Source organism: Physeter macrocephalus, chromosome 20 (genome assembly GCF_002837175.3).
Source record: "Physeter macrocephalus isolate SW-GA chromosome 20, ASM283717v5, whole genome shotgun sequence".
NCBI lineage: Eukaryota > Metazoa > Chordata > Mammalia > Artiodactyla > Physeteridae > Physeter > Physeter macrocephalus.
The window spans coordinates 38,479,629-38,507,032 of record NC_041233.1 but is presented as its reverse complement, the minus strand read 5'-3'; the positions used below and the strand labels follow the sequence as shown (position 1 = coordinate 38,507,032).

The 27,404-nt window shown below is 49.7% G+C and overlaps 1 protein-coding gene across 9 annotated transcripts in view; it reads left to right on the top strand.

Moving 5' to 3' along the window:
• The first annotated feature begins 10,535 nt into the window (after positions 1 to 10,535).
• The window catches only part of RASSF4 (Ras association domain family member 4), a 34,910-nt gene continuing 18,041 nt past the window's right edge, over positions 10,536 to 27,404 (top strand). For 5 of the 9 annotated variants that reach the window (XM_028482116.2, XM_028482117.2, XM_028482112.2 and 2 more), the window contains exon 1: positions 21,794 to 22,308. In XM_028482116.2, coding sequence (XP_028337917.1) covers positions 22,075 to 22,308 — 234 coding nt within the window. In that variant the 5' untranslated portion in view covers positions 21,794 to 22,074. Of the gene's footprint in view, positions 11,493 to 20,496; positions 20,700 to 21,793; positions 22,309 to 27,404 lie in introns of those variants that run through there. The other 4 variants (XM_055080821.1, XM_028482114.2, XM_028482115.2 and 1 more) reach the window with 3 other exon arrangements.

Below are 27,404 nucleotides of genomic sequence, written 5' to 3'. Positions count from 1 at the left end.
CAGCATGATCATCCAGGAAATTTGTACAACCTCTTAAGACAGAGATCTGGGGCAGCCGGGAGCATTAGAACTGCTGGGGTGCGCTGACGTATACTGGGGCAGGTGCAAGAGCCCACCCAATGAAATGTTTACCACCTAATGGATATTGAAAGGCTTTGTGAGTCTCAAATCAAATTCCTTTTTGAAGAGAAGATGACAAGTAAATAGGCAATGCCTGTGATGATTCATTTGTCCCTAAACAGCTGCTTCTGTCTGAGGCTGAGCATGGTACACAGTGGGGATGAGGGGGCCTGAAGCCCACTATCGCTTCAGTATCCAGTTTCCGGGAAACTCGGTGAGATGTTTGCAGCTCCCAATCGCGGGTTCCTCTTTCCAAAGTGGAACACATCTCTCTTTTCGATCAGCAGCACCAGTATAAACTTAGAGACTAGGTTGCTAGGGACAAGAGTCCATTTAACTCAACAAATATTCATTAAACTCTTCCTGGTGGGCCAGGCACTATGCATGGTGCTGGGCTACAGGGCTGAGTCGAGCTTACTGTCTGACCCCATAGATGGAAGTGTGGCCGACATGAGGCAGATATAAGCGTTACAATGAAATTGCAGACAATGTGCCACGAGAGATGAATTCAGAGGGAGACCTAGGAAAGTAGATTTGTGTTGAGCTTCAAAAGAAGGACTAGAATATTACCAGGTATGTAATTGTCTATCCCGGGACAAGGGAAGCATGGCAAAGTCCATCAGAATCTGAAGCCAGCCGATATGTTCTCCATACATAACAAAGAAGATTTTTGTGCAGTACGAAAAGCGTAAGGCAGAGAGCCCTATCAAGAACAAAGACAATAACAATGGACAGAAGCGAGACCTGAGTGTGTGCGGGGCATTCAGTGCTTTGCAGGTGCATCTCCTCTAATCCTCACGGCCTATGAAGCAGGGTCTTTTACAGTTACATGCGGCAGACGGGAAATCATAGCACGGAGAATTTAGTAACTTGCACACTGGCTCACAGCTAAAAAGCCGTAGAGCCAGTATTCATTCCAGACTCCGGAGCCGAAATTCTTTTTTTTTTTTTTCATTTTTACTTTTGGCTGTGTTGGGTCTTCATTGCTGCACGCAGGCTTTCTCTACTTGCGGCGAGCAGGGGGTATTCTTCGATGCAGTGCGCGGGCTTCTCACTGCGGTGGCTTCTCTTGTTGTGGAGCATGGGCTCTAGGCACGCGGGCTCAGTAGTTGTGGCTCGTGGGTTCTTCGATGCAGTGCGCGGGCTTCTCACTGCGGTGGCTTCTCTTGTTGTGGAGCATGGGCTCTAGGCACGCGGGCTCAGTAGTTGTGGCTCATGGGCTCTAGAGCGCAGGCTCAGTAGTTGTGACGCACGGGCTTAGTTGCTCCGCGGCATGTGGGATCTTCCGGACCAGGGCTCGAACCCGTGTTCCCCGCATTGGCAGGCGGATTCTTAACCACTGTGCCACGAGGGAAGTCCCCGGAACCGAAATTCTTAATGCCATCAGGAGAACAAAGTGTTAGATTGGCCACAGACCTCATCAGCCTATTGCCTTGACCACGCCCCTTCCCCTGGGCCTCTCTCCCTTGTGTTTTGAAAGAGAAGGGTGTTGAACAAATGACCCTAAAGTGCTTGACATCTAAGTCATCTGAGACTGATTTTTCTCAGGGGTGGATGGAGAGGAGGAAAGGAACAGGGAGGGAGAAAGTTTAGGGAGCTAGCTCAGGTGGGACAAGGCAGAAAACCTTGTCCTCACTGAGGCTGTGACTGTGTTTACCCCACTTTTCACCCTGTGTTTGCATGCCCAGAAGCAGTTTCTATTCTGAGCATTAAACCCTCCCACCCCAACACAGAGAGAGCCTGAGCAGTGCCTGACTCCTGCCCCCGGCACGGTCAGTGCCCTGCGGCTCACCCTGCCGGAGGCCTGGCGCCTTTGGGGTTTTCCCTGGTGGCTGATGGGCCTGAGCCAAGCCTGGGAGCTGCGCCAAGCCCCGCCTCCACGCCCAGGACAAAACTCCCAGCCTCAGCGGGGTCTCCCCTGCATGGCAGGGGAGAAGTGGCAAAGTGAACATCTCTTTGACACTTAGGGAGACAGCATCACCAACCAGGCTACCCTCTGGCTTCCCTCCAGAGGCCCGGGGCTCCTGCCGCCCCTGCTTGCTGTGCTCCAGTCCCGGGGAGTGTTCCAGTCCCTGACCTTATGAAAAATGTCAGCAGAGAGACACCAGCCAGCACAACCTCCCAAAGCCCTCTTGCTCCCCTGAGCCCAGAGCCCCCTGGCTAAGGCGCCCCAGCAGCTGGTGGGAGGTCTTCCTGGCCTCAGGACCCCACGGCCGCTCTTCATTTCTCCACGGACCTTTTCAGTTGCCATTTCTCTGGCTTGGGCAGCTCACAGCCAGACCACTTTTCTCTAGCCAGGGTCCTCTCCCAGTTACTCAGAGCCTCCACCCCACCTAGTTGTGCTCAACGGAGGCCAGTACTCTCCTGAACTTCCTCTCCATCTGTTGTCCTCCCCCTCCCCCTTCAGACCTGGCTCACTCATCACAAGGCAGTGACTTTGCCCCCTGGAACGGGCTGGCCTTGTCTGCTGGGGCTTTGCAGTCAGGGCAGGCATTGCCGGACTTCTTCCCAGGGGCACTGTTGATCCCTTGCTTGCTGGTAGAGCCTGGATTTTCACAGCTGATCCATCTTCCTCCCCTCGGCCAGCCATGTGCTTCACCCTGCCAATCACAAGGGTCCACCCTCTGCAGCGCACCCATACCCCACTGCCGGACAGCACGAAGTGAGAGGGGGATGGCCCAGTACCTTCTGGAAAAGGTTTCCTTGCTACTAAAATGACCCTGACTTGATGACACCCTTCCTCTCCTTCATTTGAATATGGTCATGACTGCTGAGAAATATAGGAACCATTTGCAAATATGAGGGGGAACTTAACCAATATGCTGAGGATGAGTGCAGAGATGGAAAGAACTTGGGTCCTTGAAAATGTCTTTGAGACACTGACTTAACCAACCATGGAACTACCCATTTTGGGGGCTTTTTACTGTGTGAGATAATAAAATCCCTTTGGTTTGGGTTTTTTTTTGTGTGTGTGTGGTATGTGGTATGCGGGCCTCTCACTGTTGCGGCCTCTCCCATTGCGGAGCACGGGGTCTGGACGCACAGGCCCAGCGGCCATGGCTCACAGGCCCAGCCGCTCCGCGGCATGTGGGATCCTCCCGGACCGGGGCACGAACCCGTGTCCCCTGCATCGGCACGCGGACTCTCAACCACTGTGCCACCAGGGAAGCCCTGTTTGGGTTTTTTATTCCTCACAGATGAAAGCATCCCATGTTAGAGTGTAACTTACCCACACCCTTTGCCAGGTTTTGTATAAAGAAAATGTCCTATATCAACCCCAAATCTTTCTTTACCCGTGGACCAAATCAGGCCCTTTGCCTGCTTTGGTAAATAAAGTTTTACTGGAACACAGCCATGCCATTCGTTTACAGATTTGTCTATGGCTGCATCTGCTTGAGTAGTAGCAAGAAAGACAACATGGTCTACAAATAAGAAAATATTTACTATCTGGCCAACTCCTAATTTACACTCAGTAGGCCAATAGAGAAGCAAAAGTTCCTCAAAAATTGTCACAGATTATATATAGGTACATGAAAACATGAAATCCCTAGGAAAGGAGGCACTGTCACATCCTAAAGTGTCTCAAATGCCAAGCATCAGGCCACAACCTGCCACAGAGTCTGTCCCAAGAAGGACATGAGGGGATACAAGCTGTTGGTCAAACTCATGGGTTGTGATGGTTAATTTTCTGCATCCACTTGGCTAAACCATGGTGCCCAACTGTCTGGTCAAACAGAAGCCTAGACGTTGCTGTGAAGGTATTTTTTTTTTACATGGGATTAACATTTAAATCAGGAGACTTTGAGTTAAGCAGATTTCCCTCCATAATGTGGGTGGGTCTCATCCAATCTTAAGGCCTTAAGGGAGCTTTAAGAGCAAAGACTGAGGTTTCCTGAGGAAGAAACAATTCTGCTTCAAGACTGCAACATAGAAACCCTGACTGAGTTTCCAGCCTGCTGGTCTGCAGCTTTCAGACTCAAGCCTGCTACATCAACTCTCACCTGAATCTCCAGCCAGCTGGCCTTTCCAAAAGATTTTGGACCTGTCAGGCCCCACATTCACATGAGCCAATTCCTTTAAATAAATAAATAAATCTCTCATCTCTACCTATCACGATAGGGTATATAATAAATATAATATAATGTAATATAACATAATATATATTTCCTATTGGTCTGCTTCTCTTAAGAACCCTATTACACTGGTCACTCTAATTCTGTCCCATCTGTAAGGATGATATCTTAATTATTACAATAAGAGAGAGTTTTCAAAGTGAAGAGCCAGAAATGATTCCCAATGGACACAAAATTTAAGAATTTTAGTAATTATATGGCGCCATCCTTTCTTAAACACCCAGGACCTTAGTTTATAGTTACACATTTGGGGAAGGAAACTTGGGAATGGACAGCCTCTGTCACACCCGGGGCTAAACAGAGGTGGCTTTGATGGCAGGTTCAGAGGTAAGGTCAACTCAAGCTGAAACATCTTTTTAAACCCAGGGTTTACAGGTCAAGTCTGGCCAGCTTGCCCCTTCCCCACTGGGGATGTTTTACATTCCTTGGGAAGCTGCATACTTAGAAGAAGAGGTAGAGGAGGCCGCTCTTCCCTCCAGGACACAGTAGCAGCCACATTCTCTAGCTGGTGAGTCTCCCCAAAGTGCCTGAGGAAGATCATTTTGAAATTCACAACCCAGGAGCTGGACAAACGGCCCTTGTTTGTCAAATGCTCTGTGCTCTCTCAAGGTTCCTTTCTTTTCCATCTAGAAGGTCTCCACTTCCTTTGGCTGCTTAATATCCTGGCTTGAGGGAAGGTCTTAACACTTCTTAGTTCTCAGCCTTGAGTATCCGTCAGTATCTTGCTATTCACAGAAATTCTGGCTCCTAAGCAACACCAGACTCTGTGTGGAGGGAAAGCCTTACTGAAGACATTCTCCTTTGAGAAGAAGCCTTGTCCTGTAAATCCTCCTGCCCTTGTACTGTTTCATGACCAGCCTCTGTGTCCAGTAAATAGTCTTGCTCTTTGCTAAATGAATCAAAATGTTAAAAAAAAAAAAAGTCATTTTCTACTATTAAAATCATAGTTACATTGAAAATGCAGTTTGCTCAGGAATTTTGCATTGCCAGTTATTTTCATCTTATTTTTAAGACGTTATTAACTCATGGTCATTACAATATCCGTTCATAATAATCGACTTTCTAGCAGCCCCACATTGTCAGCATCCTCCAGGGGCATAGCCACATAGAAGGTGGAAGAACATATGAAATGCAGGTGAGTGGGGAGGTGACACAGGTCTGGGGGAGGCGCAGGAAGGCAGGGAAAATCCAAGGAAGTGGAGAGATGTCCTTTCCCTAGCCTTCTGATTTGTACCGTTGGATGAACCAAAAAAAAAGTATGTATGTCCAGTGTCAGGAAGATAAGGAGGAGGGGGTGAAGAGAAAGATCTTTGACTTATCAACAAACCAGACCTGTTTTATGTTCTCTGTCTGTAGATGTTCATGCCATCCTTGTCCTCACATATTTTTTTCGAGCAGATCTGGGGCCAATTTACATCCTCTTCTCTGGACCAAGTGGAGAAGGGACTTGAGATAAGCTGTTATTCTTCCCCAGAAGTAAGTTTCAGCAACAGTCTTTAGCTATATCACCGTTTAAAGCAAACTCTCTTCCTCCTAGGAAACCCAGTGCCTAAGCACTTATTAGTTCTGCAGAATGGGATACAAAAGGGTTTCCAAAGCATAACTTAAAGGACAAACAATACGTTAAGTGTGTGCGTGTGTGTGTGTGTGCGCGCGTGCGCACACAGGCGCACATGCATGCCCGTTTAAGGAGAAGGCACTTATATGGCATATATCATTGAAATTTATGTCCATTTGGAGAATAAATTCTCATTCCCAGCCCACCTCTGGAATGGGTTGCAGAATTCCATATATTAACCTGAAGTTATTATATTTATGCTAACAAATGGAGTTAATGAGAACCATTTCACATAGGAAAGAAAGGTAGATGGTATGCAAATAATTTGAGAAATCATCTGAAAACTGATGGCAAATTCTGCTGCATGTTAAGATCATGCAATGGGATGACCTTACTACTCAAGGATTCCACCAAAACGAATGGTGCAAGAAGCATTCTGTAAATGGCCTCTTCCTCCTGATGGGTTTAATAAAATAGAGCCCATTAAAGATAAAGAAAAGCTGCTTGGTTTAAATTGGATCTTACAGATCTCAATCAAGTACAGTCATCCAATTGTCTTCTAAAGAATATACATTCAGAACCTGCAGACTTTTTGAAAAATTGCTTTAGAAACTCTCTTGTTCAGAATCTTATGTTGGAGAGAGTAAAGGGGAAAAAGCACACGAAGTCATCCATAAAAGACTTTAGGCAATTAACCAGTAATTTTAATTCAAACTCCCCTTTACTGTTTTAAGGGAATGGCCTTGAAAATAATCTTCATTATTAATATTATTTATGTTAAAATACATAAGCCTATTTTTCCTTCAAGACACAGAGAAATCTAAATTGCATCTCAACAACATGTGATTATACCGAGTCATTTTCACGACTTGCCTCTTAAAGCACCAGAGGGAAGAAGGCAATTTCTCAGTCTTCTTGGAACCGTGCCCTACTGCCAAGAAGCTTCAAGCAAAAGCTGAGCAGAGCACCCTGCCCCAGGGGCAGCCTTACCTGATGCAAGAAGTCACATGTGTTTGATCAGACTCAGGCTCCTTTCCATTTCCACACTTACAAATCAAATATAAGTTTATTCTCTGTGGCTCTTTCTTAGCTAAAAATGTTGGATCATGAGTGCTCCCATTTGGCTTTTTATGGATCTTACAAGTCAGTCTGGACTGTTCACAAAATAATAACTTTTCTAAAGACTTTCTGATGCAGGAATGCTATAAAAAATGAGAGTGCCCAAGATTACACGATAATGCTCTCTTCCTTTAATGGACTCCCAAAGGCCCAGTTTATTGGGGGGATGCCCTGGGGGAAGTAGTCTTGCAGAAAATTCTGTGGCTTTCCTCAGCTTCCCTGAGGCCTGATCTTCCCATAGAGGTAGATATTGTTCTATTGTCATTCTCTGGTGGCACAAACATGACCCCCAGGGCTACCAGGGGGCAAACCCAGATTCTATGTCCCCTTGGATGGGGTAATGAGCCCCCCTAATTCTGTTTTCTTACCTGAATCTTGCAGAAAGGAAAAAAAAAAATCTGTCCTACACCAAATGTTGATTAAACACCTTGACATTCCAGGCAGAGTCAATATATAAGGAAACAGATATAATCTCCTTCTGTCAAGGAGCTCATGATAAAAGAAATGAAATACACAGTGTGCCAGAAAATAGTATGCATGGGCCAGGGATGGGCATTTTAGATAGTGGGAAGACCTCAAAGAAAAGCAATTTGTGTGTAAAACCTGAAAGAGATGAAGGAGTGAGTTCATGCAGATGTTTGAAGGGAAAGCTTTCCAGGCTGGGGGAATAGCATGTGCAAAGGCCGTGAGGTGGGAGTGGGCCTGGTATGTGGGAAGACGAGTGTGGTCAGAACAAAGAGACGGAGGAGAAGTGGGAGGAGATGAGGTCAGAGAGGCAATAAAAGGGGCAAGATCATCTAGGGGCAAAAGTGAAAGGTAGCAAACTATAGCCCATGGGACACATGTGGCCTATCCTGTTTTGTTAATAGTTTTATTGGAACCTCAGCCATGCCCTTGATTTGCTTGTTTTCTATGGATACTTTCGAACCACAACAGCAGAGCTAAGTAGCTGCAGCACAGAGCACTTAACCCACAAAGCCTAAAATATTTACTATCTGGCCCTTTACAGAAAAGACTTAACCAACCTCTGGCTTAAACCAATAGTGGTTTATTTTTCTCCATGGCAGGAAGTCTAGAGTAGGCAGTGAAGGCATTATGCAGCAACTCCATGATGTTAATAAAGACCCAGACTTCTTTTATCTTTGTGCTCCCCTAGCTTTAGTATGTGGACATGTTGTATCATAACCTCAAAATGGCTGCCAATGCTCCAGACATTACACATTTTCCACATTTGAGACAGAAAAGCAGGGAAAGGGGGTATCTATCTGACCCTTCTATCAGGAAAGCAAAAGTTGTCTTCACTCTCCCCCAGCACACTTTTCCCTATCTCTTGGCCCAGAATTGGGTCATGTGACCACTTATAGCTTCAAAGGAAGCTGAGAAAGCCATGAAAAAGATTGTCAAGACTGACTTAGACGCTAGCTTTCAACCTTTTTTGACTGCGGCCCACAGTGAGAAACACATTTTATATCACAGCCTAATACACACCAATGAAACATAGTGCAAACAAAAGTTTCACAAGACACAACTTACGTTTACTATGTGTGCTATACACTGATATTTTCTATTTTTTTTTAATACTAGTCACATCACCTACTAACTTAATTTCATGATACACTGTTGGGTTGTAAGTACAGTATGAAAAATACAAGTTGTCATGATCCTTCACCAGGGAGTGGAACATTGCTGCTCCAAACAAGTTGTTCACTCTTGCTCTCTCCCTCTCTGTCTCTCTCTCTGTCTTCCTCTCAACTTTTTTTTTTTAAGTATTGTTGATTCACAATGTTGTGTTAGTTTCTGGTGTACAGCAAAGTGATTCAGTTATGTATATATATATATATATATATATATATTCTTTTTCATATTCTTTTCCATTATGGTTTATCACAGGATATTGAATATAGTTCCCTGTGCTATACAATAGGACCTTGTTGTTTATCCATTCTATATATAATAGTTTACATCTGCTAATCCCAAACTCCCAGTCCATCCCTCCCCTATGCCCCCTTCCCCTTGGCAGCCACAAGTCTGTTCTCTATGTCTGTGAGTCTGTTTCTGTTTCGAAGATAAGTTCATTTGTGTCATATTTTAGATTTCACATGTCAGTGATATCATATGGTATTTGTCTTTCCCTTTCTGACTTACATCACTTAGTATGATAATCTCTAGGTCCATCCATGTAGCTACAAATGGCATTATTTCATTCTTCTTTAATGGCTGAGTAACATTTCATTGTATATATTTACCACATCTTCTTTATCCATTCATCTGTCCATGGACATTTAGGTTGTTTCCATGTCTTGGCTATTGTAAATAGTGCTGCTATGAACATTGGGTTCATGTATCTTTTCGAATTCTAGTTTTCTCCAAATTACTGGATCACATGGCAACTCTATTTTTAGTTTTTTGAGGAACCTCCATACTGTTCTCCATAGTGGCTGCATCAACTTTCCTTTCTTTTCCTTTCCTTTCCTTCCTTTCTCTCTTTCTTTTTTCCAAAGAAGGGAATGGGTACTGGGTTGGCAACTAACCATATACACAACACCCACCATAAGTGAGCTGCGGGTCAAATACAGTTTCATTGAATACCGAAGGAAAAGGTGAGTCTCCTTCTGAAGGTACTTGACGACGGACACTTTTGATCCATGTGAAATGAGGGTAGTAACACCCAACTCCCCAGGAATGTTGAGGGAATTGTGTGGGATCCCTGCTGTAAAGCACCTCGTCGAGTGCCTGACACACAGTGGGAGTGCAGGACACATCAGGTTGCCTCCTCAAAGCCAATCATCACTCCAGGCTAGTCCTGGCCCTGATGATAACATCAGCTTGACCCACACTCTCAGGTGCTGGAGGGCGCCAGGGAAATTGTATCTTACCTGGGTGCTATGTTTACTTATCCTATTGGGCATGAATGAACGCTCAGAGGTTGAGGACTATGTTGAATTTTACTTACTGTTAAAAACAAAACAAAACAAAACTTTTTGAAGCACCCAATTTTTGTCCTCAGCTTTGAGGATCAGACCTTTGGGCTATGCAGGAGTGGAGGTCCCCAACCACTGGGATGCCCTGAGCTGGCAGAGGATGGGCCACTCTTCACGAATTCATGTAAAGGCAGAGCTGAAAGATCCCTACCTGGCCTGGTCATCTTTAGCTCCCTCATTTTTACAGGTAGGGAAACTGAGGCCAGAGCGATTGCAACATGGCAAGGTCATGCAGGAAGTAGATGGTAGAGACCAATCTCTTTACCCCAAATCCAGCAGCCCTAACAACAACAATTAGCCCAGCCTGTCTCAAGTGGGGGCCAGGGGCTCAAAGACTCAAATCCTAGGCTGATTTTTGCCTATGTGGGCACCTGCATTTTTCTAAAAGGTCCATATCTGATTCTAAAATGGCCATGTGACTCTAAAAAGATTAGGAACCACAGATTGAACGAAAGTAAAATGATTCATGTTGGGGGAGGGAAGGGGAAGTCCCGAGGTCAGTACTGGGATAGTGATATAAAACAGAAATTGCAACTGTTTCCATCAACCCCTTCCCCTTCCCTGCCACCCCACACCCCAGAATCACTGAACTGTTCTGAGTTCCCCAAATGGCCTGTGCTCTTCTGTCCCCTCTGCTCTGCACAGGCAAATCCTCCTCCAGCAGGCAGTAACCGAAAGGATCTGATTTCTTTTATTTTTTACAAATGAGATTATTTATTTATTTATTTATTCATTTATTTATTTATGACTGCATTGGGTCTTCCTTGCTGTGCGCGGCCTTTCTCTAGTTGCGGCAAGCGGGGGTTACTCTTCGTTGTGGTGCGCGGGCTTCTCATTGCAGTGGCTTCTCTTGTTGCCGCACAGGGTTTCTAGGGTGCGTGGGCTTCATAGCTGTGGCACGCGGGCTCAGTAGTTGTGGCGCACGGGCTCAGTTGCTCCGCCGCATGTGGGATCTTCCCCGACCAGGGATCGGACCCGTGTCCCCCGCATTGGCAGGCAGATTCTTAACCACTGCGGCATCAGGGAAGTCCAGGGTCTGGCTTCTTAAATGGAGTGGAGCTCTGAGAGGCCACAGCAAGCAAACAGCCGGACTGCACACAGGTGGCCCTTGAGCAAAAACTAACATCGCTCAGGTTCTACTGATAACCTCCTCCTTCGTGACAGGCACACTAGTAATTGCGGGGCCCGCACAGCGACCTTTGTTGGAAACCCAAGGGTGTCCTTTCCCCCAAGGTCCCTGGCCTTGGGCTGCACACCGGACCCTCCCGACCGAGTCGGGGCTGCTTCCTCCGCGAGTCTCCAGGCGCCCTCTGTGTAGTCCGGGGACACCCCGCAAAGCAGACGCCCCAAACCTTCCCCGAGGCCCCTCAGACACAGCCTGCAGCGGACCCTCCCCGCGGTGCCCGGGGCTGGGCGGGCCGCACAAGGTGACGTGACGCCATTGGCCGGCGCGGAGCGAGGGGCGGGGAGGGGCGGGCCTGACGCTCCAAGCCCCGGAGCAGTAGGCGCTGCGGATGCATCTCCGGTGGCTGCGAGGGAAAGGCACCAGCAGCGGCTTCTGGAGAGCGCGATGAGTGGACGGTGAGTGATGAACGGGCGAGAGAGTTTGGGGCGTCCACGGAGCGCCGACCTCCGCCCACCGCCCGAGCCCAGGACCTTCCCCAGCCAGGGGCTCCGGAGTCTGGGCACGGGTGCCCTTGGCTGCCGCGTGCAAAGTCCCCTCCCTCTGCCAGCCTGGCGTATTGCGGGCCTCGGGCCCAAGGCTGAGAGTGAGCACTGCGCCAGGCACCTCCTCCAAGGAGAGGGCACTTTAGAAGCTAAAACCTGAGCACAGCAGGTGTGTGCGCGGCAGCAGGCTACATCTTTGCCCACCTTGTCTCTCATCTTGGCCAATATCCTAGAAGCATTGATCTTAGAATTGCGGGGAGAGGCTCAAAGTGCCTCTGGCACAATTCTCAGATTTCATGGATGGAAGACCATGAACACCAAGATAATAGCAGAAGCAGGGCCTCACAATTGCTATTTATAGAGGATTTGCCTTGTTCCCAGACCTGTGCTAAGGGCTTTAGCACAATATGCCACCTACTTCTCACAGCCTTGATACTTTCCTTATCCCCATTTTCAGATGAGAAAACTGAGCCTTTAAGAGTTATGGAATTGTCCCGTTGTGCCCAGATGAGTCAGTCAGTGGTGGAGTCAGGATTTTAACCCAGGGCTTGTTGTGCCAGGTCTCATTCATTTCACCCACTGACTTCAGAGTTCACCCTGCCAGCCACTCGCTTGCCCCCGTGCTCCTGACTGTATCCTACACTTCCCACTCCAGACAGATGCCTTTGTTTTTATTCATCTGGCACAGGCCTGGGGGAGTGAGGGCCTTCTCTCACACCAGGATCAGTGCCAGGCCAGTGCCAGTGTTTTCTTGAAACACTGAAAAGAGAGCTGTGAGTAATCCCACTTCACAGACGAATTAAATAGGGTCACAACAGGTGAGGGCTGGGCTTCTGGAATTTTAGCCCAAGCAGGTTGGACTCCAAAGCCATGTACTTGGACTTGCAGGAAGGATCCTCACTGGCTTCTCTCTAGTTTAACTGCTCACGGCACAATCAAGATTTGTTGCCAGAAGCCATGAGTAAATATTAACTACAACTAAAATGCCGATCTGCCTGCCCACCCCCGCTCCCCTGAGTAATTCCTGAGCTGCTGCCAGCAGGGTGGGAGGTGCTGGGGGGCGGCATGGGGGGTACTGGGGAGGGAGAGGAGAGGAAGGGGAAGGGAGAGAAGAGAAGATGAATGCCGTAAACCTAGGTCAAAAAATTGCTGGCTAAGAAGTTGTAATGGGGTGTGTTTCAACACTGTCGGTACGTTTTCGTTAGTTTTTGTCATTATTACCTCTGTGTGTAGTGCCTGTGGTTCGAGACTTTACAGGGAAACTGAGATAGAGGCCACAGATTAAAGTGTCAGTGTGAAAGCCGGGAGGTGGGACCATATTTCCACCATGAGACTCCAGCAAGTGGCCTGGAGGTCGAGAACAGAGTGAAGTTCAGGGTACCTCCGGGTGAGGGTCAGCTGGACAATGACCCATAACAACAGAACCTAAACAGAACTCAGGCGTGTGTTATAGCTCAGGTCCTGTAAATGCAAAGGCTCAAAGGGGAGACTCTGATTACCAGAAAGCACTCTGGACTTGACCCTGGTTTTGAGAGTGAACTCAGCCGGATGTTGTGGCTCACAGACGCTCCTGCTGAGGACTGTCATCCTCTCTGAGTCCCAGGTTCCCACCTCCAGAGCCTCACTGTCTCTCTGGAGACCCTGACTCCCACTGTGACCTCTACTGGGAACTTCTGTTTATCATGGGTGAACCCTCTATGAGGCCCATCTTACCTGTTTCCTCATTCACCTTCACAGCAGTTAGCGATTGAGCTAATGAGGAACCTGAGGTTCAGAGAGGGAAAAGGGACTTGCCTAAGGCCACACAGCTAAAGAATCCCAGAGCAGAGCTTTAAACCCAGATCCTTGCAAAGGCTGGTGGTTATTGTCTCACAGAAGTGCACTGAAGAAAATATTTTCAAATTGTTTTAAAGTAAATCAAAATCAAATAGGAAATGCCTGCACTTCCCGAAGCTTCTGCAGTTTTGTCACTCTTGTTAAAGGGGAACTTGCAGTTTGCTCAGTCTCCTTTTCTGGCTGTCTGACCTCCCACCCCAGGATGCACTGCTCAGAGAGATTTGGAACCCCCTTCCCTTGCCTTGCCTGACCTTGGCGGGTGGAGTCGAGGGTGTCATACAGCCCCATAGCCAAAGAGCTAGGAAGAGACCTAAAGACACTCTGGTCCAGCTGCCAGTACAATCCTGGCTAAACTGAGGTCCGAGAGATGTCACAACACGTTGCAGTCACGTGCCAAGCTGATACGCCAGTGAAGCTCATACCCAGACTTCTCTCTAGTACGCCCCTTTGCCTCCTCTCCCTTGCTGTGACACATTTCAGCAGAAGTTCTTAACCTGGGACCTGCAGACCCAGGAGCACCTGAGCAGGGCCTTACTGATCCTCCTGCAATGGTGTGCAAATTCAGTGTGTGTATGTGTGCACATGCATGCACACACGGGCATTTTTCTGGAGACAGTGTGTTAAGCTTTCAGGAGACTCCAGAGGGCTCCATGACCCAGAATATTCTGAGCCGAACCGTGTCTCACAGGAAACCATCTCCAGCAGCTGCATGCAGCACACAGGTCTGGTGCAGTGGGTAGCACTGGCTGGGGAGATGGGAGGACGTGGGGGACGAGGAGGGGCAGCCATTTTGAGCACCCAGTGCAGCCCTGCAGCCGCTGGCACTTGGCACTCGGAGGGCCTGCACCTCTGGCTCCAGGCCATTGGGATATTAACCAGTGGTCATTCTGAGTACCTGTTTGGCCCAAAAAGCATGGCTGAGAGGATTCCTTCTTTCCGAGATCTCTTCTTCCATAGGCAAGAGCTAAGCTCAGTCTAGGGAGGGAGAATCCCGCGGGGCCAGGGAATATGTATGTAAGGGGGAGCAGGAGGATTGGAAATGCTTTCTTGCCCCAGGGTGCCAGGCCTTGAAAGCAAGGACAGAAGCCAGAGACCTGGCTGCAGGGTTCTGGGTGCAGCACCGCTTCTAGGTGGCAACTGTCAGAAAGCTGTGAGGACGGCCAACCTGCCTGGATGCAGAGGGCCGGGCTCTTCAGAGGAAGAGCAATGGTGTCAGGGGGCATGGTGCTGGGATAGGCTCAGGGGGAGTGTTGGTGGAAGCCCAGGACCTCGGGGGTGGGGAGGATACAGTAAAGGTCAGCTGGGGTCAGGGGGTAGACTGAGGGGAAGGCGGCGAGTGGAGGTGCTGGGTGGCTCTGCAGCTGCCGTTCCTGCTCTCCCTCGACTCCAACTGGACTGTGCACAACGTCCCCCTGGGCTGCCAGCCACCAGGGCTGGGGCAGGGAGGGTGTGGCCAAACCCAGGGGGTGAAGTAGAGGAGAGAGGAAGGGCAAGGACAGCAGTGTGGAAGGGGATGGAAGCTGCAGCTGCTGCGTCCCTGCCCGCCATCCGCATCCCAACAGCTGGCTTTCTCGGCCAAAATACATTGCCAAGGGGTGGTCTGTGTCTGGCCAGACCCCCTCTCAGAGGCAGCTGGTACCAGCAGGCACTACAGCTTCTTCCTTGGTCAACCTCCTGCCATTTGCCGGTTAACAGGTGCTAGCTAAGGAGGGCCCATTTAAAGGTTCGTTGTTTTCCGCGCCACCTTCCTGCTGGCCCTGGCTGGCATTTGAAAGTTGCAGCCACGGGCTGCAGAGCAGGAGACTCAGGCTTCACAGGAATGCATGGCAGTGTCATCAGCACCTGCCCTTTCCCTAGGAACCTCCTACCTCCTTCTGGTCTGAGCAGCCTGGGCTGAGAGGCTCCCAGCTGTGCCCCACATGCTCCGTCCTCTTTCTTTGACTCGCCATGTCGCGGTCTTTACATATTTGATTTTAATTCTGCCTAAAGATGAACTTCAGAGTCATAATTTTATAAGATGTTAGAACAGAGGTTACCAAGCACTCAGATTTTCACAGACATCCTCAGAACATTTTAATTTGGATGCCGATACATTTTCCATTTTGCCAAGTTAGAACAACAACGACCATCTATCATTGCCACTATTTTATGAAAGAGAGGGCATCGTAGGACTAAAAAGTAGGCAGCACATCATCTTGAAATAAAAGGCTTTCGAATGCAGTGGATGTAGCCTCATGAAAACGCCACTGCGTTAGCTTTCTTTTTCTGCTTCTGCCGTTAGCCAGTAGGAAGTGGGCCGTAGTGATGGCCTGAGGAGCCGCAGAGCTGCCTTCTCCCATAATAACCAGCTCCATGACCCCGAAAGAGGAAAGATGGGCCGCAGCTTTAAAGGCTTCATTGTCCTTTGTCCCAAACCAAAGGCCAGGGACAATAGCGAGGGCAGGCAGCGGGCCCGCTGTCCTCAGCAGCCCCTCCTCATGGCTGGCAGAGCAGCTGCTGAAGTGGAAAGCGAAAACAATCCACTGCCTGTTCACTGGGACAGGTAACCATGGCTGGCTTGCTGCCCTGGGGCCCCTTCTGCGGGGGACAGGGAGCCCTGGCGCAGCCTGAGTCCTCGGGCTGGGGACAGAGCCTCCTCCAGCCAGGGAAGCAAGTGTGGAGGCCTGAGCTCTGTGCCCTGGGGCCTGGGGGAGGGGAGCAGGCTGGGACGAGGAAGGGACTCCCCAGAGCCACAGGGCTTGGCCTGCCCAGCTGCATCTGTCACTTTGTGCTTTGCAGCCTGCGCCTGGGTGGTGGGCCAGCCCATCCTCTCCCCGACTCCTGCTTCAACCAAAGCAGCCCCGCTTTAATCCGTTTGTGTGTTAAGCTTCTCCTAGGGCTTTATTTAAAGATAAGATTGTCCTTTTTTAAAAGGTAGAAAAACACGCCACTGAAGATTCATTAAGTCCTGCCCAACGCATGAGGACAGTGAGTGTTTAACGGGCGGTTTCAGAACACGCTCCAAATGGAGAGAAATCTCAGTTGGCTTTCTTCCCGGGGTCTGTGTGCCCGCCGTCCCTCAAAGCTCTCTCATTCAGGTTACCCCCTAGGATGCCTCTTAGGTACACATGCAGCTCACTTGAGAACCGGACAAGACACTGGGAGTATCAAAATCAATGAAAACCTCCTCTACCTCCAGTCGGGTAAAGGAGGCACAAATGCAGCACCGGCATTGGGAGAGGAATTCTGAGAGTGACCCCAGAGCTCAGGTCTGGAACACAAGGAGATGGAGGTGTTGCCGAATTGGGGTGGGGGGATAGGATACATGAGAACCAGAGACCACGAGACTGGCTTCGGGCCACGCACATGATGGATGTCAGAGGACACAGCAGTATGTGGTTCTCTCAAAGAAGAGACTTTTTCTATAGAGCAAAGTCTCCCCTGCTGTAAGGCTCAGACCCCGCCTGGCAATTTGAAAGAGCCCTTGTTCATTGCCTCCCCCGAGCCTTGCTCACTTATCTCCTTCCCTCACCTGGGATGGTGTACCCCATTCTCTGTCCCTGCCACATAAGCTGTTTACTCTACGAGCCACCTTCTCCTTTCACTTTGCTCTCTGCAATCCAGGACGCTTCTGCACTTTCCTCCTGATTCCCTCTGAGCTGTCTCCCCCAGCTGATGTCACCCAACTCCAGCTGGAGACACTCGGCTCGTTGGTCGTGTCCTTTAAATAAGCAGACTCTTGAGGATAAAGCATTCCAGAAGGCCATTGTGGGGAGCCTCTCCTATGTTACTCAGCACAGTATTATCAGAGCCCTAGGCAAAGCCACTGATGGGGCTCCCCGCCACGCACCTCACCTTCAACCAGAGCAGCCCCTTTAATCTGATTTGCATGACTGTTGCATTTGAACAAAGAGTTCTACAGTTGAGAAAATTTCTAACTCATTGGAGATCAATATTCTCATTGTACAGATGGGAAAATCAAGGAAAGCCCAGACAGGAAAAAGCATGCAACTGAAGCTACACGGGTCTTTAGCAGCTCCCAGCCCAAAGCACTTTAAGAAGCATCTTCTATTAATAACTAATCACTGCTTGATATAGAGAATTCCACTTGAAAGTGTCCCTACTAAATAGAGCAAAATGGGCATATTCCCCACATGCTTTGGGAGAATGAGTGTTATAAACGGAGTCATGTCATGCATCAGCAGTTATACACCCCCCCACACACACATACATATATATATATTCATTTTAACTTTATTATTTACTGAATTAGTCAGGATAGCCTAGGTTATGCTGCAGTAACAAATCCCTGAAACACAGCAGAGGTTTATTTCTCTTTCCCAGTCCATATTCGTTGTGGATTGGCAGAGGCGTCCGGTCTGCAGAAGCACTCTGGGACCCAGGCTGACCATCAAGAAGCTGTACTTACTGGGACATGTGGCTTTCTGGGTCACCACGACAGGGAACAGGAGAGCCGCAGGGTCATGCATTGGCTCAGATGCACTGGCTTCGGAGTGACAACAACACTTCTGTTTGCAGAGCTAGTCACGTGGCCCCATAGCTGCAGGGGGCTGGGGAACGGGAGCTATCATGTGATCATTCCAGGGGCAGTAATTGTCTCTACCACAGTCACCCAACTTTAAACAGTAAAATGTAGCCCATAAAAATCCAGATTTCTGGCTTCTCATGAAACACCAGAAGATCTGCCCCTCTGGAAAAGGAATGTGTCCCCAAGTCCCCTGACCAGTGTCCCTCAGCTGAGTCACTTCCCTGGCCCCTGCAGACTTTTGCATGATTTATTCCAGCTGTGTATGCACAACTCTGGAAAGTTGACTTTGGGGGACCCCATGAGGCTTTCTGTATTCGTCCAGTGATTTAACAGCCATTTGCAGACCTCCTGCCGCGTCCCAGGCTTGCACTCCATGCTGGAAACAAGTGGTGAGGCAGAAAAGCAACAGCCCAGACACACCACCCTCCTCCTCTCCTGGGAGAGTCAAAACAAGAGGCCGGCCCTCCAGGGGAGAGCCGGGGGCAGGAGCTAGGCCAGAGAGCAGCTGTTGCTGCTACTGCTGGAGAAGGGGTCTGCTCTGGCACGGGCTTCCTGGCGAGCGACGTTTTAGGGTATAGGACGAGGACGATGCTGGATTCTGAGCAGAGAATGGCTGTAAAAGCCCAAAGGGGAGAAAAAGCATAGAACCCATTAGGGGAACTGTGGAGCTCAGAGCAGGAAGTGGGGAGGAGTGGAAGAGAAGCTGGCTACAGAGGAAGGCAAGAGAAAAAACCATCTCTTGTTATTTCTGGGTAAATCCAGCCCTTTCCATTATTAAAGCAAGACAGTTGTGTCATGGACCCACAGAAACAGTGTTGACTGAGAAACACAGCCTTGCCCTGAGCTGAAGCCAGCTTCTGCATCAGAAGCATTTGAGGAAGGACCCAGAGAGGGAGCCTGGCAGATCACTTTTTCCACAGGGTATCTGAGGTGCTGAGGAACCGAAACCCTATTTTGAAATAGGCCAAGAAGAAGGCAGCTGGAAGTCCCCAGCTCTAGGCCCCCACGGTGCCAATGCCCTGTGCCCTACAGAGGCAGGGCTGGCTGCTGGCCACAGCTGGGGGCCTGCCCTCTCTGCAGGCCACAGTTTGCCTCACTGTAGACTCAGGCAGAGGGGAGGAATTTAGGAGATGATTCTGATGTCACTGGGAAGCCCACCTCTCTCAAACGATTCCCCTTCTCTACGCCAGGCGTGTGTCCCCTGCCTCCAGAATCAAATGCTCATTCAGGGCTGATGTGGCCACAAGAAGGCTGGCACATCTTGTTTGTGGGTGGATCAAGCCAGCAGGGAAGAGTATGCTAGGCTAGTCAGAGTCAGCACCCCTCTGCAGAGACGGGCTCTGCTCTGAGGTCACCGATACCACAGCAGTTGGACCTGACCTTGACCACCTCCCGCCCACCCCCAGTAGCACTGGCACACACACAGGTCAGGAAGACGCGATTGAGCCAGGTTTCTGTGAACAGATGTTGGGGTTTTTTGTGAAGGAGCCAAGCAAGCTCCATGGTGTGAAAGACACACTGTGTGCCCTGTTGGTGCCACCTCCCAGAGTAACAACCCCTCAGATTCCTAGCTGCAACTTGGGAGAAGGGGGGTAGAGGCAGGGTCAAGGTTAGAGTATGCATGTGTGTGTGAAGCTGTGGCTCAGTGCCCGACACATAGGGGGCCTTGATAAGAGAGTGCTCGGCCAGAATAATGCAGAGACAGAGAGAAGTAAGAATCTGTACGGAGGATGCCAACCGGATAGAGGAAGCTCTAGTGGATTTACCCTCCGTGAAAGAAACCCAGGAGGGCTTGGGAAGCTCCACAAACTTTTCCAGGTTGTGAATGAGAAGAGATAGAGACAGTTTCATGGGTGAGTCCATGAACAATCCTATAGGATAGAGGTTACTCCATGGTACAGATGAGAAAATGAAGGGTCTGGGGGTTTAAGTTACTGTCCGATATCAGTATAGAGAAGGGGCTAAGAGACCAGCATCTAGAGTCTAGATGCTTGTGTTCGGTGACTTTGCCATTTACTCACTGGGAATCTTGGGCCAAGTACTTCTGTCCCTGTTTTCTCATCTGTGAAATGGGAATAGGATGGTACTTACCTCATAATGGTGTTGTAAGGAATAAGCAAGATAATTCATAGAATATGCTCAACAGTGTCCAGCATGTAGTGAACATGGTACTGATTAGCCCGTCACTAGGAGAGCTGACTCCAAAGGCAGTGATGGGGGGACCACCTCAGGCTCCGTGGAAACGGAGGAGAAAGGCCAGGGGTGACTTAGAGGTTTGAGGGAGAAATCAAGGTAGAAACCATCATTCAGGGTGTCCATCAAGAAAAAAAGCATATAATCTGAAATATTGAGGAGATTGATCTCATTCCTGGGGATGATGACGAGGTTTGGGGAAGGGGTCTGATAGGGCAGTTCTGACCTTGCCCTGTCAGGGCTGACACGTGTGGGTGTGGGGTCCCATGAAGTCCTCTAGGTCTGGCCCTGTACCTGGGGGCAGGGGTGGGGTGGGAGTGAGGTAGGGGTCGGGGCGTGGGGACGTGAGAGGGTGGGGAGGTGGGAGGTGAGGCAGAAGCTCCAGCCTCTGCACCAAGGCTCCGGCGCCACACTGGCCATCACTCCTCCCAGCTTAGGTGTCTGTGGGCCCTCCTTTGTCTACCAGCAGGTAACTTCCGAGTCTGCAGACAACAGCAAAAGATGAAGGAAGATTGTCCACCCAGTTCTCACGTGCCCATCAGCGACAGCAAGTCCATTCTGAAGTAAGCCATTGTGAGCAAAGAGGGGTCTCCATGCCTGCCTTCCCCCTGTGGCCACTCCCCTGCCATGGGCAGCCTGTGGGTGGAGGAATTCTGGGCACTTTTTGCAGATACAATGGTGTGCCTGCCCCAGGGACAGTGATGAGAGCACTTCTTTTTGAAGTGCTTTGGAGATCAGGGATCAAGGCATGAGTTTGACCCCCGCCTCCTTGGGCAGACAAAAGCAGGAAAGTGTGACAGTGCCTGCTGTGAATCTGCAGAGATGGCATTTAATTTATATAAAAACTAGAGCAATACTAACATGTTATTGCATTAAACAGTTCAGGAAAAAAAAAAAAACCTCAAAACTAGTTTTGAGTTTTTATTGAAAAAGTATATTTTTCCCAGCTTATTTTTATTTATTTTATTTTGTTTATGATGAGACTCCTGGTCTCATCATAAAAATACTGTTGGGGATACTTTTCCCAGTTCATTGCTGAACTGAAGAAAAGTGTATTTTTTCATTTTATCTTGCTTTTCAACTCCTGAGCCCAGGTATTTTCTAAATTTGGGTAGCTTCTATCTGCCATCCTGAAGACAGACCAAGCCTCCTTGAAATGGACTAGCTTTTGCTGAGGACCTGCCTGCTGGGGTCCTCCTACTAAAGACCCTGAGAAAACAGACAGTACTCCCACACCATCATTTTCCTTATTTAGATCTGATAATAAGAACAATGTAACAATATTAAATATCATTTTGAAAAAAGTCATAATAACAACCATACATGATTTAGATATGTTATACATGTACATATCCTAACAATTTTATATTCAGCGTTTGCACACTTATAAGCACAGTGAACATGCAGTATTGAATCCTGCATTGTTAATGCCATTAAGTTGTAAATGGGTTCCCTTGTCAGTTACCATCACCCCACATCACACAGGGCTGCACAACAGAGCACCAGAGCGTGTTTTTCTCATCCATTTGGACAGAGTAGCCATCCTAGGGCCTTCAGGATCTTACTCTCAGGGGCTGTCACCTTCATCCCTTGATCACACGTCCAGGAAGTCAGGATGGGGAAGAGGCATCCTGGTGGTACCTTCATAGCAGCCACCCCAATCCCTTGTAGGAAGTAATATGGGGAGAAAAAGCAAGCCTTTAAAATGCCAGTTATCCAAGCCCAAGTGACTTATTCTGAGAAGGTGACTCAGAAGTAAGGTACAGGGAGATTGTCAGGAACTCTCATCTATAACAGTGAAATTGTGCAAACACCCTTGAAGTACAATAGCGTGACCTGGGCCCCTCTGTGAGTTTTGCTTCCTTCGCAGCCCCACCCCGGGCTTTCCAGGAGCGCCGATCTGTGAAACTCCTTAGAAGACCAAAGGGTGTGGGTCTGATGGCAAAATCTAGTCTCTCAATGGATTATATGTTGTTGGCAAAACGTGTACATTATGCCCATTTTACAAATGAGGAAACTGAGCCCAGCGAAGCCGAATGCCTTATCCAAGGCCCCACCACATTCCAAGAGCATATATGTGTCTTTACCTTTTTTAGGTCGGAGCTCTTAAGCCTGCTGAAAACCTACAACTGCTACCATGAGGGCAGAAGCTTTCAGCTGAGACACAGAGAGGTAAGGCCCATTTCTCTTCTTTTTCATAGGGTCACCATTTATCCTGGCTTGCCAAAAATAGTGCTGCTTTATACCTGTTAATCAAGGGTACTTCTTAAGACCATTTCCTTCACTCTGAGTGTCCAGTTTGGATAATAAATTGTAAGGTCACCCATCCCCTGAGTTGGGGACCAGGTTATCTCCTTTGAGATCCCTGCAAGGGGTACTGAGGGTCGGACCATCCCCGTGAGAATGCAGAGCTGATGGAAATCCCCTTGTGGGCCTTCTCCTTCCACCTGGGACTTTTGTCTTCTGAAGGCCGGGACATTGGAGTCTGAAATCTTTGAGACTGCACAGTCCAGTGCCTCCTCCGCTCATCCCAGCACAGATGAGGAACTCAGGACAAGGCCATGGCTTGCCCAAGTTCACGGGGCAATGCAGGAATGAAAGCAGAGTCTCTGTGCTTGTCAACCAAGAGGAAAGCCTTGCGATAGAGGAGAGCTCCCCAGAAGATGCTTACGGGGCCAGGAAGGTCCGCACATGAGAGGCATGGACGTGGGGAGTGGAGGACACTGGAGAGCACGGGTCACATCAAACCCAGGGCAGCTGTGCAGGGATGTGGGCTTGGTACACCCAGACCCTTCCTGATTTTTCAAAGGAAGCTAGATGTCTGGAATTTCATGTGGAATTCCCAAACCTCGAAGCACTGTGTGGCCTAAACAAAACAAGCCAAATACAAGCACGTGGGCACCAGCTGGACTCCACGGAGTGGCCAGCGGAGCCTAGGCTTGGGGAGCTGCTCACCGGGCAGATCAGGTGAAGGCCTGGTCTTGCCACCCACCATCCAGGACTTCCAGATCTTTCGCATGGGAACCCTGGTCGGGATATTGGGGCACTTGAAAAGCCAAAATGGGGTGTCTTATCGTGATCGTGATTAGGCTTTATTTTGGGAGGTTTCCACGGTTGAGATCAGGTTGACTCTTGGATTTTCTCTAGCCCATCAGTGTCTGGCAAGGGCCAGTGGCCTCTGAGTTCCCCTTCTGTTGTTGGACATGGGAACAGACAGTTCAAGCCCTGGCAACCCACAGAGACCTCATGCAGGTGGAAGCCACTCTGCTCACTAATCTCGCTTCCATTAGTTCTTCAAACAACCACACATCCCCTTCTGTAATTACTAGAACAGAGGGTGAGCCCCGAGGTTCAGGCAGCTCTGGGCAGCAGGGGGATCGCCAGTCAGTGTCAGGGAGGTGACCTCCATCAGCCAGGCCAGGCCAGTGTCACACAGTTCAGGAGCCTGGACGGGAGGGAGGCTGCTAGCTCCTGGCTCAGGCAGTGCTGGGCTGCCTGTGACAACCTGGAATGAAACAAACCTCACACTCTGCCTCCCCTTGATCCACCCACCCTGCATGGGGCCTTGGGACCAGCCCTGACAACTTGTTCCCCACCCCTCAGAATTTCTGCATGCTTCTTTGCTCGGGCTCCTCTGCAAGCAGCCTCTGACACCTGTCTCAGCAGCCCGCCCTAGCCCAGCTCCTTACTGCTGCCCTCAGGGTTATGATCCTAGCATCCTGCTATCTCTGCTTTCGCTGTCTCTTTTCTTACTTGAGTGATAAGCCCCTAGACCTGGGCCAAGTGCCCTCCTAGTCCTGCATCCCCTCGGCTAGGCATGGTGCGGTACCTGTGCATAGGTGTTAGATAACTAACCAGCAGATGCAGGCCTGGAGCAAGTTGGGATGAGTCCTGAGCCCCAGCGTGCTGGGCAGTTTTGATCTGTGCTGCTAAGTGAGGAGTTGGGCTCACTTCAGTTCTTGTGCTGAAGGCGTGGGGTGGGGTCTTGTGACTGGACCCTGTTCCTCAGCTCTGGGCCATCCAGCGATTGCTCTAAGATCATGATGGTTCTCAACATGTGGTCCCCACACCAGCAGCTTCCGCATCACCGGGGAACTGGTTAGAACTGCAAATTCTTATCACCCTCCTTCCCGCAGGCCTGCTGAATCAGAAACTCTTCACCCTCCCAGCTGTGTTTTGACAAGTCCTCCAGGGGATTCTGATGAAGGCCAAGTCTGAGAACAGCTAGTCTAAGAGCTTGATCTTGGCACTTGGGATTCCCCCAAACAATCCCCTCTGTAGGAACAGCTGAGTGGGGAGAGGGACTGGGAAGCCCCAAACCTGTTTGTGTGATGGGACAGTCCACATGGAGGAGTATAGGACCCTGCAGTGGGGACGAGGTGCTTCTGCTGGCCCCAAAGGCAGGAACTTAACATCCCACAGGAAGGGATTTTCATATTCCTAACCCTAAAGAAGGTGTGAGGGTCTGACCTGATCTCATTGGAGCCGGAAAGTACCTTTCAGGAACCTTCTGCAGCTCTAACAGCCAAGGTGTGCCGGCCTGAGGGAGTGTGTGTCTTTGGGGGGTGACCGCCACCATAGAGACAGGCTGCCCGCTTGGGAGTCGGGAGTTCTAATGCTGAAATGCGTGACTGGGTCCTGGGGCACCACGTCTCTGGGTGACTCACCCACCACCCACCGTCCGGGGCTCTGCAGTTCCTCAGGTTGCTGACCTGGGACCTTCTGGGCCTCAGAGACTCAAAGTTCCTAGAACTTGGCTGCCGGGCCACCTGAGACTGGGCTCTCCCGGCACTGCAGACGCTGAGGGCAGGGCAGACAAGCAGAGCTTTGCCTCTGTTGTATTTATTGTAGTACAAGAGCTTTGTAAGGGAGGAGTGATCATTTTCCAAACAAAGAAACTGAGACTCTTAGAGTCTCTGGCCCAAGATGACCCTGAAGGAAGTCAAAAGACTCTGGCGTGCCTCCAAGACCTGAGCAGAGAAGTGTATAATACAGGGATACCATCGCCAGCATTAAGCTCTGGAGGTCTGTGGAGGTCTTGATTGAGTATGACTCACCAGGCCTCAGGGACTCGGAAAGTGGTTCGTCCGTCACCCCTGCTCCCCAAGCTCGATCCCCAAGCTAAGCGTGGGGAGCTCAGCAGCGGGTATGCCCTCCCAGCGCCGCAAGGGGCTCTGCAAGAGACCCCCCCACCCAACTTGTTGTCTCCTGGGCCTTCCCCGGAGCATCCTCAGCCTGGCTGCTACAGTTTGGGGGCACTTTCTTGTCCACTGTCTCATCTGGGGCCCACAGAACTCGGAGAGATGAAATGTGTCACTGGCAGGGGCCACACCCTGGGGCAGGCATTTCCCTGTGAACTTTCCCCCAGCTTCTACAGAACTAGGAACAAAGAATTCCCGCTCAGGAGGCCGAAGCACTAGCTTCCTTCATTGTAAACCTTGCCTTTGGGATCATTTTGCTTGTTTTACAATGAAAAGTGTGATCAACTGGGAGCAATTGTGCTTTTTGAAGAGAGCAAAGCATTTTAACCAGGCTGGCTGGTGCCTCTAGAGAATAATGGACCACCCCGGAAATGCCAGTGGGCAAATATATCACTGCTGACTGTGTGAGCTGGAGGCAGTAGGGCCCTGGTGTCCTGGTGTGTGGTGTGTGGCCGCTGCCAAAGCCAGCCTCCCACCCTGCCCGGCGCTCAGTTCTGAGTAGGCCCAAAGCTCCCCCTGGTGGCCTGAGCACACACTACACCCAGTGTAGGACCTCAGCCCCTGGCCCCCTGCACAAGCGCAAGAAAGGGAAGGACCTTCCCTCTGCCAGGGGTCCCCTTCCCTCTTATAATGATCCCCCTTCTTCTAAGGCCTGAAGGCAGGAATGACAGAGTTGACAGACAGACCACCGGTTCCTGGTGAGTGCTAGGCCCGTGGATGTATTCCCTGGGGGTTCCTGAGTGCTTTCCAGTCTGTCTTTCCAGGCGGGAGAGGCATTTGTGTCCCTTCCCTGTCTCAGTGGTGGGTGGGAGAAGAATGAGAATGCTCCATAGGGCCCCACCACGAGGACTTTCTGTTCGGCTGTTCTGTACTCAGGAGCTTGGGACACTGCCAGAAGCCCCTTCCCACAGCCCTTTATTCATCTTTTTTTTTTTTTTTTTTTTTGGCACCTTCTGAAGGTGCCATTAGCTTCTTTTACATCGGGGATATTAGCAGAGGAGCCCAGAGCCCAGACATCTCCTTGGCCCTATCTGATCTCCCCAAATGCAGCAGTGTGATTTCTGAGCTTGGGGGGATTAGCATCTCCTTGGCCCTATCTGATCTCCCCAAATGCAGCAGTGTGATTTCTGAGCTTGGGGGGATTAGCCAGCATCATCCTAGTTTCACACCGCTTTGCTATGCGGCTGGCCCAGTAAGCCTGACCCATCCAGTCACCAGCCAGGCACCCGCTCAGCAGGTTAGCCCTCCTCACCACCTCCTTAGGATGTTCTGGTCAAAGCCTTCCCCACACATATTTGCTGGAGAAAGTCAGGGACCCAGAGGTTTGAGTCAACCAGAGACACAGCGGTTGTGACAGTTGGAAAATTTGTATACAGTGCTTATAACTCCATCTCCAAGTTCATTTGTACCGTTTCCCCAACCACTGTAGGGTATGAAGGACAGGCGTTGCTGTCCCCATTTTACAGATCAGGAAACTAAGTAAACTGCTTGTCTGAAACTTTTTCTTTTAAATTCATGGTTTACATTTTGCCTCCCCACAAAACACACATAAAAGAGGACAGATAAATATTGTAAATGTCCAAAGCAATTTTTTAAATATTTTAAAATCAGAAAGAAAGAAAGAAAGAAAGAAAGAAAAGAAAGAAAGAAAGAAAGAAAAGAATGAAAGAAAGAAAGAAAGGAAGAAAGGAAGAAAGAAAAGAAAAGAAAAAGGGGGGAAGGGAGGGATGGAAGGAGGGAGGGAGAGAGAGAAAAGGAAGGCAAAGTAGTTTGCTAGTCCACAGGGCAAGGAGGTGGAGGAAACTGAACCTGGCCATGAGCTTGCCCGTGGCCCCAGCTCCATCCTCCTTCTCTCCTCTGTCCCTCCCACGCTGACCAGGGCAGCCAGCTCTGGCTTGGCCCAAGAGAACAGGGCAATGGGTCTTAAGCCTGTCTCTTTTGAGTTGTCTGATGCCTCACCTGTCTCCCTGAGGAAAGAAATCTGCCCCCTCCCCCATCCCTCACCCTCACCTCCTTGCTTGCCAGATGCCTCTGAAAACTGGGATTTGCCAGGATGTAGGGGCCCAG